We start from the raw sequence: 15,131 nt of genomic DNA, 5'->3' as shown, positions 1-15,131 counted from the left end.
TACTAGATGGGAGAGTGGAATGCCTGAAAGCTCGTTTAGTTGCAAAAGGGTACTCTCAACTTTATGGTGTAGACTATGTCAAAACCTTTTCTCCAGTTGCAAAGATTGGCTCCGTACGTGTGTTGGTTTCCTTTGTTGTCATGCATGATTGGCCTCTATTTCAGCTTGATATTAAAAATGTCTTTCTCCATGGGGATCTTCTAGAAGAGGTGTACATGGAGCAACCACCAGGGTTTGTTGCTCAGGGGGAGGATGGTAAGGTGTGTAAGCTCAAGAATGTGATTTATGGGCTCAAACAGTCTCCCCGTGCTTGGTTTGGAAAATTTAGTGAGGTGGTGGAGTTTGGAATGAGACAATGTCAAGTTGATCATTCAGTATTTAGCTATGACTCTGTGGCCGGGAAAATCTTGCCGATAGTTTATATGGATGACATAGTCATAACTAGTAGTGATAGAGTTGGGATTGATAGATTCAAGGCTTTCCTACAAGATCACTTTTAGACAAAAGATCTTGGGAAGTTGAAGTATTTCCTGGGTATAGAAGTTGCTAGATCGAAGCAAGGCATAGTCCTCTGTCAATGGAAATATGTGAAGTTAGGAAACCAGTTGAAACAGGGTTGCTAGGTGCTAAACCAGCTGAAACTCCCATGGAACTGAATGTGAAGTTGGGAGGTGACACAGGTGAATTGTTTGATAACCTAGGAAGGTATAGAAGGTTAGTGGGAAAACTGAATTGTCTAACTATCACTAGACCTGATATCTCATTTGTTGTTAGCATGGTAAGCCAGTTTATGCAGAGTCCTTGAGTACCTCACTGGGATGCAGTTCTTAGGATTATGCGGTATTTGAAGGGGGCTCCAGGTCGTGGGTTACTACTGTACAAGCCAGGATTTGTATCAGACAGAAGATCCGCCGACGCAGACTGGGCTGGATCTGTATCAGACAGAAGATCCACTACAAGTTATTGCACCTTTCTTGGAGGAAATCTTGTGACTTGGAAGAGCAAAAAGCAGAATGTGGTAGCAAGGTGCAGTGCAAAACCAGAATATAGGGCCATGGCTCACACTGCATGTGAACTAGTGTGGTTGAAGAATCTGTTGCAGGAAATCGGGTTCTCAATAAGCAAACCCATGAAGCTATACTGTGACAATCAAGCTGCAATTCACATCTCATCCAACCTAGTTTTCCATGAGAGAACTAAAAACATAGAGGTAGATTGTCACTTTGTTAGGGAAAAGGTCATCAATGGTGTGATAAGGACAGAGCATGTGAGAACAAGTGATCAATGGGCAGATCTGTTCACAAAAGGGTTGAGTTCAGGAAGAGTGAGCTACATATGTAACAAGCTAGGATTATATGATATATATTCTCCAGCTTGAGGGGGAGTGTTAGAGTTGACTAAACAGGGGCATTTCAGTCTTTTCCATATCAGTAATGTATGAGTTATATGCCTTCTGTCTAGGCAGGGGCATTTATGTCCTTGTACACTTATTTACTAAGTCTAAATATATGGTCGACTGGATTAGACTCTTTGTCTTCTCAGTTCGACACTTTTCTCCTTTCTCTCTCTTCTCAGTTCGGCTGAACACTAACACTTACCAAACAAAGGATATGACAGTGAATAAAGAATAGTGGAAGCCCATATACTTGGGACAAGGCTTAGTTGAGTTGAGTAGTTTAACCAAACAAAGGATAGCAGTGAACAGAGAAGAAGGATATTTATATGTTGGATGATCCATTAAGGAATTCTTTGTCATTTAATTTTAGCGCTTCTTAAGCATAGAGGAGATTAGAACAAGGAACTTATTACTTATAAAAAAAAAAGGACTTGAACAAGTAACCGAAGTATTCAATGTGAAATCTATAGAAACTATGCCACTATAAGAGAGAAGAACAAAGAATTCTTTGTTTGGTTGCCAGGACTTCAGCTACTCAACAGCTTTATATATGAAGCCGTACAATCTCAATGTTTGATTATAGCAAGTAAACTTTCAATTCCAGCACTTCATCCAGATTTAGTAAAATGTTTAGCAGTTAGTACTTAAAGGCCAAGATACATTTACATAATATGCAACCTGATACTTACTTTGTTATTATTTATGTGAATAGCAAGGGCTAATATCTATCTTTTTTTTTTTTTTCAGATAACAACACTTGAACCCATGATTGCAGGATTGCAAGAAGCATTGCCAAAATCTATTGGACTGCTTCCTTTTGATGGAGGTGTTGCAGGTATAAAGTATTGTACATGTAACCAATATTCGGAAAATAATTGTTGTATCATAAATGGTACCCAAGGTTGAAATAAATCAAATAATGAATCACCATAGATTTGCAATAGTCAATTTTGACTTGAAAGTCCATTAACCCACGTAATGGCTGTTTAAGCTTCATATGATGGAGAAAGAACTTGATAAGGTTTCTGAATAACTAAATTAATCTTATAGTAGTAGGGGTTTGAAAACCAGAACTCCTTGAAAAAATTAAAAAGGAAAAAAAGGGATGACAAACTAGAGAACTAGGTCTGTATTGAATTTATTCAAATTGCATAAATCATACAAACTTTAATATTCATGAATCAAGTCATATAATTCAAACAGTAATTATATGGTTCTTTTTTAGAAAAGGGTTCATACATAAGATTCAAATTGGAACCTCATGATTGAAATCATGATCATATACACTTCTAACAACTATGTACTTGTAACCCAACATTAGAACTAGGTTGTTAAGTATGGCTTTTGTTTCTTCCACGGTTTAAGCAGTTCTCTTTATTTTGAAAACTAGGTAGGTTTTTGCGAAGGAGAAAAGGAGGAATTGACAAATTTACAGAGGGTGGTATCCCTGTTTGAAAAGGTCTCCAACCTCAAAGTAAACTGGAGCAAAAGTTGTGTAGCAGGGTTAAGTCAGGAGAGAGGAGAGGTTGAAAGCTTAGCTAGCTTGTTGTATTGTGAATTAGGTGAATGGCCCTTATAGTACCTTGGTCTACCTTTGGGAGGGAACCCGACTTCTGTCAGCTTCTGGGATCCGGTAGTGGAAAGATTCACAAAAAGGCTTGCTGGCTGGAAGAGAAACTACATTTCTCTAGGAGGTAGAATAACCCTAATAAAGTCAACATTGACTAATTTTCTAGTCTATTACCTCTCAACCTTTAGGGTCCCCTTAAAAGTGGCCAATAAACTGGAGAAACTGATGAGAGACTTCTTGTGGGAGCCAGGGGATACAAAAAAGGATCATTTGGTAAAATGGGAGGTGGCTTTAAGGAATAGGGATAGTGGAGGCCTAGGGGTAGGAAACATTAAACTAAGGAATTTGGCACTGCTGGGTAAATGGTTGTGAAGATTTCCCTTGGAACAAGACAACTTATGGCATAAGGTCATTGTAAGTGATAACACTCACATTAGATGTTCGTATATGTTCAGATCATAAGAAAGAGAAGGAAAAGAGAGAGAGAGAGAGAAGGAGAAGAAGAAAGAGAAGAAAAAGGAGAAAAATCACAGCCAAACTAGAGAGAAAAAATCAAATCCCTCTAGTCGGCTCTTCTTTTATTTATACTCTTCTAAGATATACAGGGATTACCATTGTGCCCTCACTTAAGTGAGAGCCACATCAGCTAAGCAGTACATATATAACTAAACATAAAAGAACTGTACTACCCTTGTACAGCCGACTCTAACACTTTCGCCTCAAGCTGGTGAGTATATGTCATATAGTCCCAGCTTATTACATATGTAGTCCACTCTTCCCCGATTCAACCCTTTGGTAAACAGATCTGCCCATTGATTTCCTGTGTTCACATATGTTGTGCTTTGTCCTTTCGTGAAACACTGGATTAGAGGAGATATGAATTGCAGCTTGGTTATTACAGTATAGCTTCATAGGAGTGTCAATCGAGTATCCCATCTCCTCTAGTAGATGCTTCAACCACACCAGTTCGCATGTCGTGTGAGCCATAGCCCTATATTCAGCCTCTGTACTGCTTCTTGCTACCACTGTCTGCTTCTTACTCTTCCATGCAACTAAGTGAAAGAATGGTAGGATCCATCTAATGGACGCCAAGAAAGGTGCGGAATGGGGCGAATTTCAAAAAAAATTTCTTACCTTCTTCCAACTAGGAATCATATTCCCTAAATTTAGAATACATTATTCAAAGATCCTACTTGAACCATAAACAAACCAGATCTGAACCAAAAGGAAACAGGAAGGATTATACCTGATCCAGAGAAATAATATCTCCCAAAGTTGGTGTTCACGCCCAAAGAAGTGACCAAGATCCGCTCCTGCTGAAGATGACACAGCTATGGATGGAACGGAACCAGCAGGGTGCATCCTATACACTGGATTCTTCACAAGAACCCTCTGGAAACCTTGAACACCGAATCCTTTTGTCTTTCTTGCAAGACTATTGTCAAGAATTGATTTCTTGATTTCCTATTGCTGCAAAGATCCAATCTTCCAACAGGGAGTGGCGGCGGTTGGAGGAGAAGAAGTCCAGGGACGAAGAGGGCAGAACTGTCTCTTCTCTCTGGAGTCTGTGAGAGATCTGATATCAGATTGTATGATGTGTTTTTTGCTTACTGAAAACCCCCTAGTTCGAAATCTGATATTTCTGCTAGGGTTTTCTCCTCTTTCTTCTTGATTAAGAAACCTCCCAATATTTTGGGAGTTATCCAATCCAAATCAGTATTTGAATAGAGGTTAATCTTAATCCTATCTGCAGATTAAGTTAGTTAACTCCTGATCTTATCAGGAGGTTACCAGATTCAAATCTAATTTGAATTTGGTCTCTTAGAGTTGATAAGGTTAAAGGCCCAATCCTTTTACTAACATTAATCTCAGATTCGCCCCATGAACTGGTGATCATATTAGCCCAGTTCGAAATGGGCTTTTGGCCCATTAAGTGTTCAGTGTTTAATCAATTTCCAACCTGCTGCCCAGTTGGGTTTCTTTGTATGGCGTGGGACCCAAGCATTGATCTACACACCAGCCACATGGGTTCGGCCCAGCCTTTATTACAAGGCCCAGCCGAATTCACTGAAAAACTCAATGACCCCCTTGAGCCCATCACATGGACCCTATGGGCCCAACACTTACATTAAGTGGTCCCTGGGCCAAGCCATCTTATAAAAACTCAGGGACTGTGGGCAGGTGCAAGATTAGCCCATCAGGTATTATCCTAAATGGTCTTACAGTTAACCTCTCAGCCCTTAATGATCAAGCACTGCCCGACAAGAGAAGACCTCTCTCTCGGCTGCAAGGAACAGTGCCGCACTCTCTACTCACATGGATCCCGGGAATTAAAACCTTTTTGTAAATCTTTTGAAACCGTACATATACATATACATATATATATATATATATATATTCTTATTTTTTCAAAACAAAATTCCAACGATTGAAATCAACTGCCGGCAGTTTGGTTTCCATTAGAGAGAGTGCATTCCCGATCATTACCATTGTCCGACAAAGGGGCTGATCCTGTCACTATGACCACTCACTCAGATGAATTCTCAGACTTCCCCAACATGTCTAGGTTTTGACCCCCACTAAGGATCTCACTGGTTGACACATCAAAGACAGCCCGATCCGACACCTAGTGATGTGTCATAATCGAGTCTAGGGGTCAGGTGTAACTTTTCAGTTTTGCCCATCTGTCTCCAAGGTCTAGGGCAATACTGGAAATCTGGTCCGGTTCAAGGGTTCAAGCAATCCCATACTGCATGTGCCTTGGGTCTTACCCTGATGGCCGAAATAAGCCATCCCAACACTTGGTGGCACACCAGTATCAGCCTTGGCAGGATAAATCTCCCAAGACTTATCCAATGGCTGTGAACATTTAAAACTAACACAAGTTTCTATAAGTGTCCGGTTTTAGGGTCTTACACAGAATTATACCAAACAATATGAATCAAACATGCACTTTAATTTATTTCCACTAAATAACAAAAGTACATCAAATCCGATTGAAGCTAAGGACATACAAGGCTGTCTAACACTAAGTTCCCACCAAGAAAAGTGCAATACCCTGTAGTGGACCTTCTGTCAGATATGGACCTAGCCCAATCAGCATCCGTGTATCCCTCTATCTCAAGACTTCCTCCACTTTTATACAACAAACCACGACCTGGAGCACCCTTCAAATACGTCACAATTCTTAGGACTGCCTCCCAGTGTGGGATTCTAGGATTCTGCATAAATGGACTCACTACACTGACCGCAAATGTGATATTAGGTAATTAAGCTTACCCACCAGCCTTCTATACCTTCCCGGATCCTCAAACTCCTCACTTGTATCACTACCCAATCTAACATTCAGTTCCATAGGTGCTTCAGCTAGTCTGGCACCCAACAACCCTGTTTCTTCTAGCAAATCAAGAGCATATTTCCTCTGGCACTGATTAATACCATTCTTGGACCTTGCAACCTCTATCCCTAGGAACTATCTTAATTTGCCAAGATCCTTTGTCTGGAAGTGATCATGCAAGTAAGTCTTCAACTTGTCAATTCCTGGTCTGTCACTGCCTGTGATAACAATGTCATCTACACATACCACCAAGAGAATCTTCCCAGCATTTGATTCATAGCTGAATACGGAATGGTCAACCTGACACTATTTCATTCCAAACTTCTTCACCACTTCACTAAATCTCCTAAACCATGCACGGGGAGATTGTTAAGTCTATAAATAGCCTTCTTAAGTCGACATACCTTCTCACCCTCCCCCTCAGCCACAAACCCTGGTGGTTGCTCCATGTACACCTCCTCAAGATCACCATGTAAAAAAGCATTCTTGATGTCAAGCTGAAACAAGGGCTAATCAAACATAGTAGCAAGAGAAATCATAACACGAACTGGCCCAATTTTGGCAACCGAAGCGAAGGTGTCTGTGTAATCAATACCATACTGTTGTGAATAATCTTTGGCAACTAACCGAGCTTTCAACTGTTCAACACTTCTATCAGGTAAGTATTTAACCGTGTATACCCATTTACAGCCGACCACATGCTTACTAGAAGGAAGAGTGGTGAGGTCCGACGTATGAGTACGAGTCAGGGCCGAGAGTTCTTCCATTGCTTGGCGCCACCATGGAGAATAGAGGGCTTCCTGGACATCCTTGGGAATAGAGACAGAGGATAACATAGAAACAAATTGTCGATGGGAAGTTGAAAGGTGAGATACAAAAACATAATTGGAAATGGGATGGAGAGTGCAACTGCGTTTACCTTTCCACAAAGCAATAGGAAGATCAAGGTTAGAACATGGGGTTGGGGCTGGGGTGGGATCAACTGCCGGATCTGTCGACGGCGACGAAGCTAGGGGAGGAGCTGATGCCTGACGATGTGTATACACTTGCCGGATAGGTGGTCCTCTCTTAGGTAGCTGCACCGGAGGCGAAGAGTGGGTCACAACCAGAACATGAGGAACGGAATCCTCAACAGGAACTGGAAGAGGGGGTGATGGCAACAGAGGAAAAGTATCCGACCTAGAGAAGAAAGGAACAAACTCAAAATATGTAACATCAGAACACACAAAAGAACGTCAAGAGCAAAGGTTATAACACTTAGACCCTTTTTGAGTCCTAGAATAGCCAAGAAAGACACACTTAGTGGACCTAGCATCTAACTTGTCCATTCCAAGCCCAAGATTATGAACGAAACACACGCATCCAAAAACTCTGGGAGTAAGGGGAAAAGGAGACAACATGGGAAATAGAACAGAGAAAGGAGACTGACCTTCAAGGATAGACAAGGGCGTGCGGTTAATAAGAAAGCAAGATGTAAGTACAGCATCACTCCAAAAGGGTTTGGGGACATTCATCTTATCTAAGAGGGACCGAGTAGTTTCCAAAAGGTGACGGTTCTTTCTTTCAGCCACCCCATTTTGTTGAGGGGTGTAAGCACATGAGGTTTGATGGATAATGCCATGTTGTTCCAAATATTCTTGAAAGTGTGTGGAAAAATACTCGCGGTCATTATTATAACGAAGAATTTTAATATGTACACCAAATTGATTGCGAATTTCAGCATAAAATTTCTGGAAGATAGAAAACAATTCACTCTTTTCTTTCATAAGGTAAAGCCATGTCATCCTTGAATAATCATCAACAAAAATTACAAAGTACTTGTAACCATTATAAGACACTACTTTGTTTGGACCCCAGATGTCCGAATGAACTAAAGAAAAAGGACTCGATGTACGACTATCAACTCTAGGACTAAAGGAGACATGATGATATTTCCCAAACTGACACAACTCACAATTTAAATTAGAAAGACGACGCAACGATGGAACAAGTAACTGAAGAGCTCTAAGAAACGGATGACCAAGTCTGCAGTGCCACTAATGAGGGGAGAGAGATGACTGAAGAGTTGTTGTCGAACCACCTCCATCAAGATAATACAGCCCACCAGCTCTAATGTGTATTGATGATCTTGACTGTGGCCAATTTGGAAAAGCAGTTGCCATAGAAGGCTAGACTGTCCTTCCCAATCTACAGATTGTTCCAACCTGATGCCACCAAACTAAGGTAATGCGGCTGCTATTTCAAGTTTTCCTAATGGTTTGCCTTCTCCTGTTGTTGATGTGATTGCACCTACGGTGAACTCATGATACGTGCCTTGGGAGAACTCACCCCTAAAAGCTAACTGTTAGAGGGAGGGAACCCAAGCACAACAGTATCCCATAGCACCGATGTGGGATATCACACATTAGCATCCCATACTACCAATGTGGGACAAATGGATCGCAACAACTCATCTTCTCCAATTGTTCTTTATTGCAAGGATTAAAGCTTGCCTAATTAGCAGGATTGCTGAACTGCAAGTAGAGAGAGATTGCCAAGTATTTAGTAATTGATTAAAATCAGGGTAGGATATGCTTTCATTGCTGAGGTTTTTGGCAAGACAAGCTAGAACAGTGGCCTCTAATCTGAATTCCTCATCGGATGGATACACATATTGGTGAATAATTTGGTAGATATTTGTAATTGGGTTGTAGCATCAATCTTATCAGAGGTGTTTTTGCTAGTTTGCCTTTATACTATTTATCTATCATTAAGATTCTGGCAAAGATAGTGGACCAATTGGAAAGAATTCAAAGAGAACATTCTAAACACACATTGGGGTTATGTGTAACTTTCCAGTTTTTCCCATCTATCTCCAAAGTCCAGGGCATAGCTGGAAACCGGTTAGGGTTCAATGTTTCTTCCAAACACACACTGCCTGTGTTTGGGGTCTAACCCTAGTAGTTGAGACAAGCTGCTCCACCTATTTGGCAACACACCAGTGTCAACTTTGGCAAAATAAATTCCCCAAGTCTATCCAACGGCTGAAAACATTCTAAACTAACATGAGTCTCATAAATGTCCAGTTTAAGGGATAATTCACAAAAAATATACCAATATCAACATGAAACAACAATGTACCTTATTCATTTACAAATAAATGTTATGTACATCATTTTGATTGGAGCTAAGGGCATACACTATCTAACAGCCCCAACATACCCAGATATTTGACCCTTGATGGATCTCATTCCAAAACCTAGTGCAATGTCATAATCAAGTCTAGAGTTAAGTGCAACTTTCTGGTTTTGCTTATCCATCTCCAAAGTCTAGGGCATAACTGGAAATTGGTTTGAGTTTAGTGTTTCTTTCAAACACCCACTGGCTGTGCTTAGGGTCCAACCCTAGCAGCTAAGAGAAGCTGCTCCACCAATTTGGCTACACACCAGTGTCAGCCTTGTCAGGATAAACTCCCCAAGTCTATTCAATTGATGAAAACATTCTAAACTAACATGAGTCTAACATATGTAAAGGAAGGTAATCTATTCTTTGCTTTATTGCGGACTTGATCCTTTTATTAGACCACATAGAGGGTATATCATATACTTGTAAACCAGTTTTTAGCTTATCTTAAACTGTTTTTTCTAACCTGTGTTAAGGAGAAAGGTAGCATCAGGTTGGGAGCCAGCACATAACTTATTTCCAGATTCCTTTTTTACATGAATTCTGAATTTTTGCTTAAAAAACAAAGATAATGAAGATCTTAAACTGAACCCATTTGTTCTAAATTATTTGTTCTTTCATTTTTTCCCACATCACCTGCTATATTTTAATATATGTCTAATTTCTATCTGCAGGCTGTCAAAGAATAGTCAGAGAACAATTGAACTGGGGATCAAAGTTAGAACTAAAGTCAGAGGTTCTGCATGGCATAAAAGAAATTGGAAGTGTATTATATTTGCTGGGGCTTCTTGATACTGTGCTGGTTAGAATAATATCTTCTGCCAACAAGAATCAGTTTTCATAACTGTTTGGAATCAAAATCTATTTCATGAACTACATTGGTATATAGATATGAATGTATCATAGTGCTACAGAATGCAACACCAAAATCTGGATATGCTTCCTTTTATGGCCTTTCACCCTCTTCCTAAAGATTCTGGCTTTAGGTCTCTCTCTACCCTTTTTCCTATAAAATAGATTCCTCCACTTATACCAAAAGTCAATAAATCCAGCAACACTTTATTGTGCCTTTCATCTCAATTTTCGGAAACCATACTAGAATCTTCAACCCCAACTGCAGTGTCAGACCGTTAGTAGCTGTAGCACTGGCAGCCATGTTACTTTTGGACCTCCATCTTTAGGACATGAAAACAAAGCTCATGTCTGAGATTAGAATTCTGATGTCTTACATACTTTTCATCTTTCTCTTTGGTGTTGAAGGTCATATATATGGCTTTAATTGATGCTGAAGATTAAAACTTGATTTGCTTGTGAGTTGAATACAGAACTTAATGAGTTAAGATCACGAATCATCATGATGGAGTTAGCTCTAGGGAAAAAGTCAAAACCAACATTTTCCCTTCTTCATTATAGAAGAAAAAGAAACAAGGAAAAAGTTGAGAATTTTGAGTGTGTGAAGATGGAAGAGAGGAAGAAAGGTTTCAGACAAAGAGGAGAAGAAGAGATGGTGGAACAAAAGGGTTAGGAGAAGAGAGTTGATTGTGATTCTCTCTCCAGCACACTCTACTCTTAATTCTCAAGTATAATTTAAGTACAAAAACTTAAACACCCTTAGATAGGGTGGCTGCACACTTAAACATCAAGTAATAAGCTATTAGGCCCATTAATAAAGTCCCATTAACACAAAAAGAAGAAAAGAATAACTATAAAGAAAAAAAACAAGGTCAACCCAGCAACTCAATACCAATAGCTGTCTTTTATTTCCATAGTCTTTCGGCAATTTACTCTTAATTTCCTTTATTCTTTACATTTTTGGTATAAGGAGTTTTGCAAGTATATATTGAACAAAAAACAAAGTTATCATCTTGATTTGTACAAATAGAGGCCGTACAAAAGACTAGTCATTAGTAACATAGCTGACTGAAAGTTTTTGGTTCAATTTGTGGCATTTGTTGAGGAGAATAGAGATGATAATTTGACATTAGATTTGACTATGATCTATAAGAATTTAACCAGTAACCACCTATTCTGATTACAAATATGATGTTCTTCATAGGTCATTTATTGTTGTAATTCAACCATCTATCTCTGAATGAATCGATATCATCTTTCAATGTTCTAATGGCTGTTTCTAACAGTTGTAAAATAACATGCGTGACAGAGGGAAGTTGATACCACACATTTCATGCAGACTGCTCCATGGTTGGGCTTGATTCCTGGAGCTGATGGACAAATATTGCATTCTCAACCTGGTGATAGCCCAATTGTCACCCTCTTCAAATCTGCAACTGCTACAATTGCTTCACACCCTACATGTTCAAATCCAACATCCTTCTACACCATATCCAAACAGGCCGAAGCTGCTGGTTTGTACTTGCTATTGCCTATCATGCGACCTTTTGCTAAATGATGTAATGCTATAATTATTGCTTAAAAGTGGGTGGAGTAGTTTGTATACAACTAAGCACAACTTACCCTCTAAATATTTATTCTTGGGTTTCAAGTATCCTAGCAAGGTGCTGGTATTGTTCAAATCTTCAACAATTAGCAAAGTATATACAGAAAATTAATTTTTCTTTTTCCCTTTCTATTGGAAAATGATTAATTGTTATATTACACCTGAGATATGCATATCCATATGAAATTCAACATTAGATCATTTACATTAGAGACATCTGCAGTCTACACCACCAGAATTGTTATTCTTTAAAAGAAAAAATAAAAAAGTATCATGCTTCTCTCTATTTTAAAATTCATGAGTTGATCCCTAAAGTCGACTGTTAATTTATGTAGAGAAGATGAGCCGAATGGCCCATAACCCACAGTCGTCACTTATCTTTATATTTCTGTTCTATTTTTGTTAATGGGCCTTCTCTTATGGGCCTGTTAAACTCTTTTTATTTTGTTGAATTAGCTGGCCGCCCAATTAAGGGCCTACTTGTAATTTCAGAAATTAGTGATTAATTTTTTAATGAAAAGATTAGGGGAAGAAGGAGCTGTACGAACAAGCCTTCTCTTCACCCTTCTCACAACCAAACTCTTCTCTTCTTCTTCTCCTCCTTGCTGCTGCTATCTCCTTTGATTTATTCCTTCTTTTTAATCAATTCTCTTATTTTTGGGACTGTTTTTCTTCTATTTAGAATCAAGCAACCCTGAAAGATATAGAGAAAATAGGCATGGCAACATATTTCCTGGATTTAGATATTTAATGAAATTCATAAATAGGATGATGACCTAGTAATGACTGATTTTACACTAGGTTGGGCAATTATTTTGCCAATTGTAGAGAAACTAGTTTGGATGCGCCCTAGTGCTCTTGTTTCTTTTTCTCTTATATGTTATGTTAGTGTTAATGGGCCTGTTAACCGTTCTTTTGTTTCTTTTAAGTGATGTTTAACTGCTGGCCGCCCCATTAAAGGCAATATTTTAATTTATTCATGATTATTAGTTTAATAAAACAGAATAGAAGAATAGAGAGAGATCTGATCAAACTCTCTTCTCCTTCTCCCTTCTTCAGTATACTAATTCTACTGGCAGTAGTCTTCTTGGGTCTTGTGTTTATACTAAATGCAGTAGGGTGGAGTGCAGACTTTTATGGTCAAAGTTGGTTGATGTGGCTAATTCTTTTGCACCTTGGACTTTATTTGGTGATTTTATTATGGTCCTGGATGTTACTGAAAAAGTGGGTCAGCAGGCCCCAGATAGGGGGTCTATGGAAGACTTCCAAGATCTTGTTCATAGGCTACAATTAGTTGCTGTGGGCTATTAGGGGAATGTTTTTACTTGGTGTAATGAGCGGCAAGATTTGGTCTGTGCTTGGACTCATCTTGATCGAGCTCATGTAAATGGGGAATGGTTGAATACCTTTCCTCTCAGAGCGGCTAAGCATTTGAACTGATTATACTCTAATCCCAAATGGGTTTTAAATTCCAACAGATGTGGTGTTATGGGCCCGGGCGTAGGATCTCGTCACGGGTCGGTCCACGGGGAGAACCTCTAGCTTCCCCTTGCCCCTCCCTTTGCGTGAGGACCCTATCATGGCGACCTCAGGGTGATTTGTTCAAGAGATCACCCTAACTCTCCTCAACTCTTTCCTTGACTGAAAACTGAATGCCTTTATTCTCAATTCGCAGCTCCTTAAGTAGGAGATTACAAGAGGCGAGAATCCTCTCTGTAGGAGGACTCCCTGTAGAATTCGACTACTTACAGATAAGGCTAAGATAAATCAAACTTTAAGATCAATCAAAACTCCTACTTCTAATAGATAAATCAAACTCTAGAAGATAAGGAAAACTTTAAGATCAATCAAAACACGTACGTCCTCCCCACAAATGCATCCATAACATGTGGACTTAGAAGGTTGGGTTCTATGCAGTTGTTAAGGGTTGTTGGGTTCATCCTATGGGTGGTGATCCAGCTATTAGAGTTTGCTTGAAGTTGAAGAGATTTAGGGCTGATCTGAGAGAATGGAAATGGTCAGTATTTGGTGATATCCATCAGCAAGTCCGCTAGGCAGAGGATCTTGTGGTTGTTCTAGAGGCTGCAAATCTGGATACTCCTTCGGAAAGTAATAGGATAGCCCTAAATGATGCTAGAAATCAGCTACATAACTTGCTGAAAATGGAGGAGATTTTCTGGTGCCAGAAAGCCCAGGATCACTTGGCTAAAGCACAGGGACAAATACATCATTTTTCCATGCCTCGGTGAAAGTTAGGAGCAGGCGTAGTACTATTCAAAGGATCATAGGTTCAGATGGGAACTGGCAGACAAAACAAGAAGAGATTGGTGAGTCAGTTGTTTCTTTTTTCTCTGATATTATGACAGACGACACTGTAACAGGTAATGATGAGTTCTCTGTTATTGCCCCTATGGTGCCTATTGATGATAACCAAGGGTTATTACAAATTCCTAATATGGAGGAAGTTCAAAATGCTGTTGTTGAGCTGAATAGGGATGCCACACCAGGTGCTGATGGTTTCTCAGGTCATTTTGTTGTTTCTTGCTGGGATATTATTGCAGATGATATCTATGATGCCATGTGTTTTACTTTTCGAGGAGGGAATATCCTGAGGGACTTTACCTCATCTTTAATTTCTCTCATTCCAAAGTTTGCTGATCCTATAGGGTTTTTTGATTTTCGGCCCATTAGTGTTGGTAACTTTGTTTATAATAAATTTTAGTAAAAATTGTTATGAACAATGTAAGTGCGTTATTGCGTAAGCTTATTTCGGAGGAACAGGGGGCATTTGTCCAAGGCCAGAACATTATGGATGGCATTTCTTCGGTGCAGGAGATGGTTCAAGAGATTGATAGGAAGACTTTGGGAGGTAATGTTATCTTGAAACTTGACTAAAGCCTATGATAGGCTTGAATGGTCCTTTTTGCATCGGGTGGTGAGGCAGTTCAGGTTTTGTGATGATTGGATTCAGCTTGTTAAGTGGATGATTTCTAACTGCTGGTTTTCAATTGTTATAAATGGTTGCTCTCGTGGTTTTTTCAAATCTTCTTGGGGCCTCAGGCAAGGGGATCCTCTCTACCCCTATTTGTTTTTTTTTTTTTTTTTTTTGATAAGTGAAGTTAGATTTCATTAATTCTTAAAATATAATCGTTACAAGCATCCCTTAGAGAGGCATGAAATGCTACCTCTCTATAAATAAAACAGAGAA

General features: G+C 39.4%; 1 protein-coding gene across 3 annotated transcripts in view; it reads left to right on the top strand.

Moving 5' to 3' along the window:
- The window catches only part of PIR121 (transcription activator), a 160,258-nt gene that overhangs the window by 127,928 nt on the left and 17,199 nt on the right, over positions 1-15,131 (top strand). For all 3 annotated transcript variants that reach the window (XM_088956812.1, XM_088956817.1, XM_088956820.1), the window contains 3 exons: positions 2,144-2,231; positions 10,140-10,267; positions 11,627-11,831. In XM_088956812.1, the coding sequence (XP_088812938.1) occupies positions 2,144-2,231; positions 10,140-10,267; positions 11,627-11,831 (421 nt within the window). The remainder of the gene's footprint in view (positions 1-2,143; positions 2,232-10,139; positions 10,268-11,626; positions 11,832-15,131) is intronic.

Source organism: Nelumbo lutea, chromosome 1, assembly GCF_056320005.1.
Source record: "Nelumbo lutea isolate HS-2025 chromosome 1, American lotus-T2T, whole genome shotgun sequence".
NCBI lineage: Eukaryota > Viridiplantae > Streptophyta > Magnoliopsida > Proteales > Nelumbonaceae > Nelumbo > Nelumbo lutea.
This window is presented reverse-complemented; position numbering and strand designations above follow the sequence as displayed.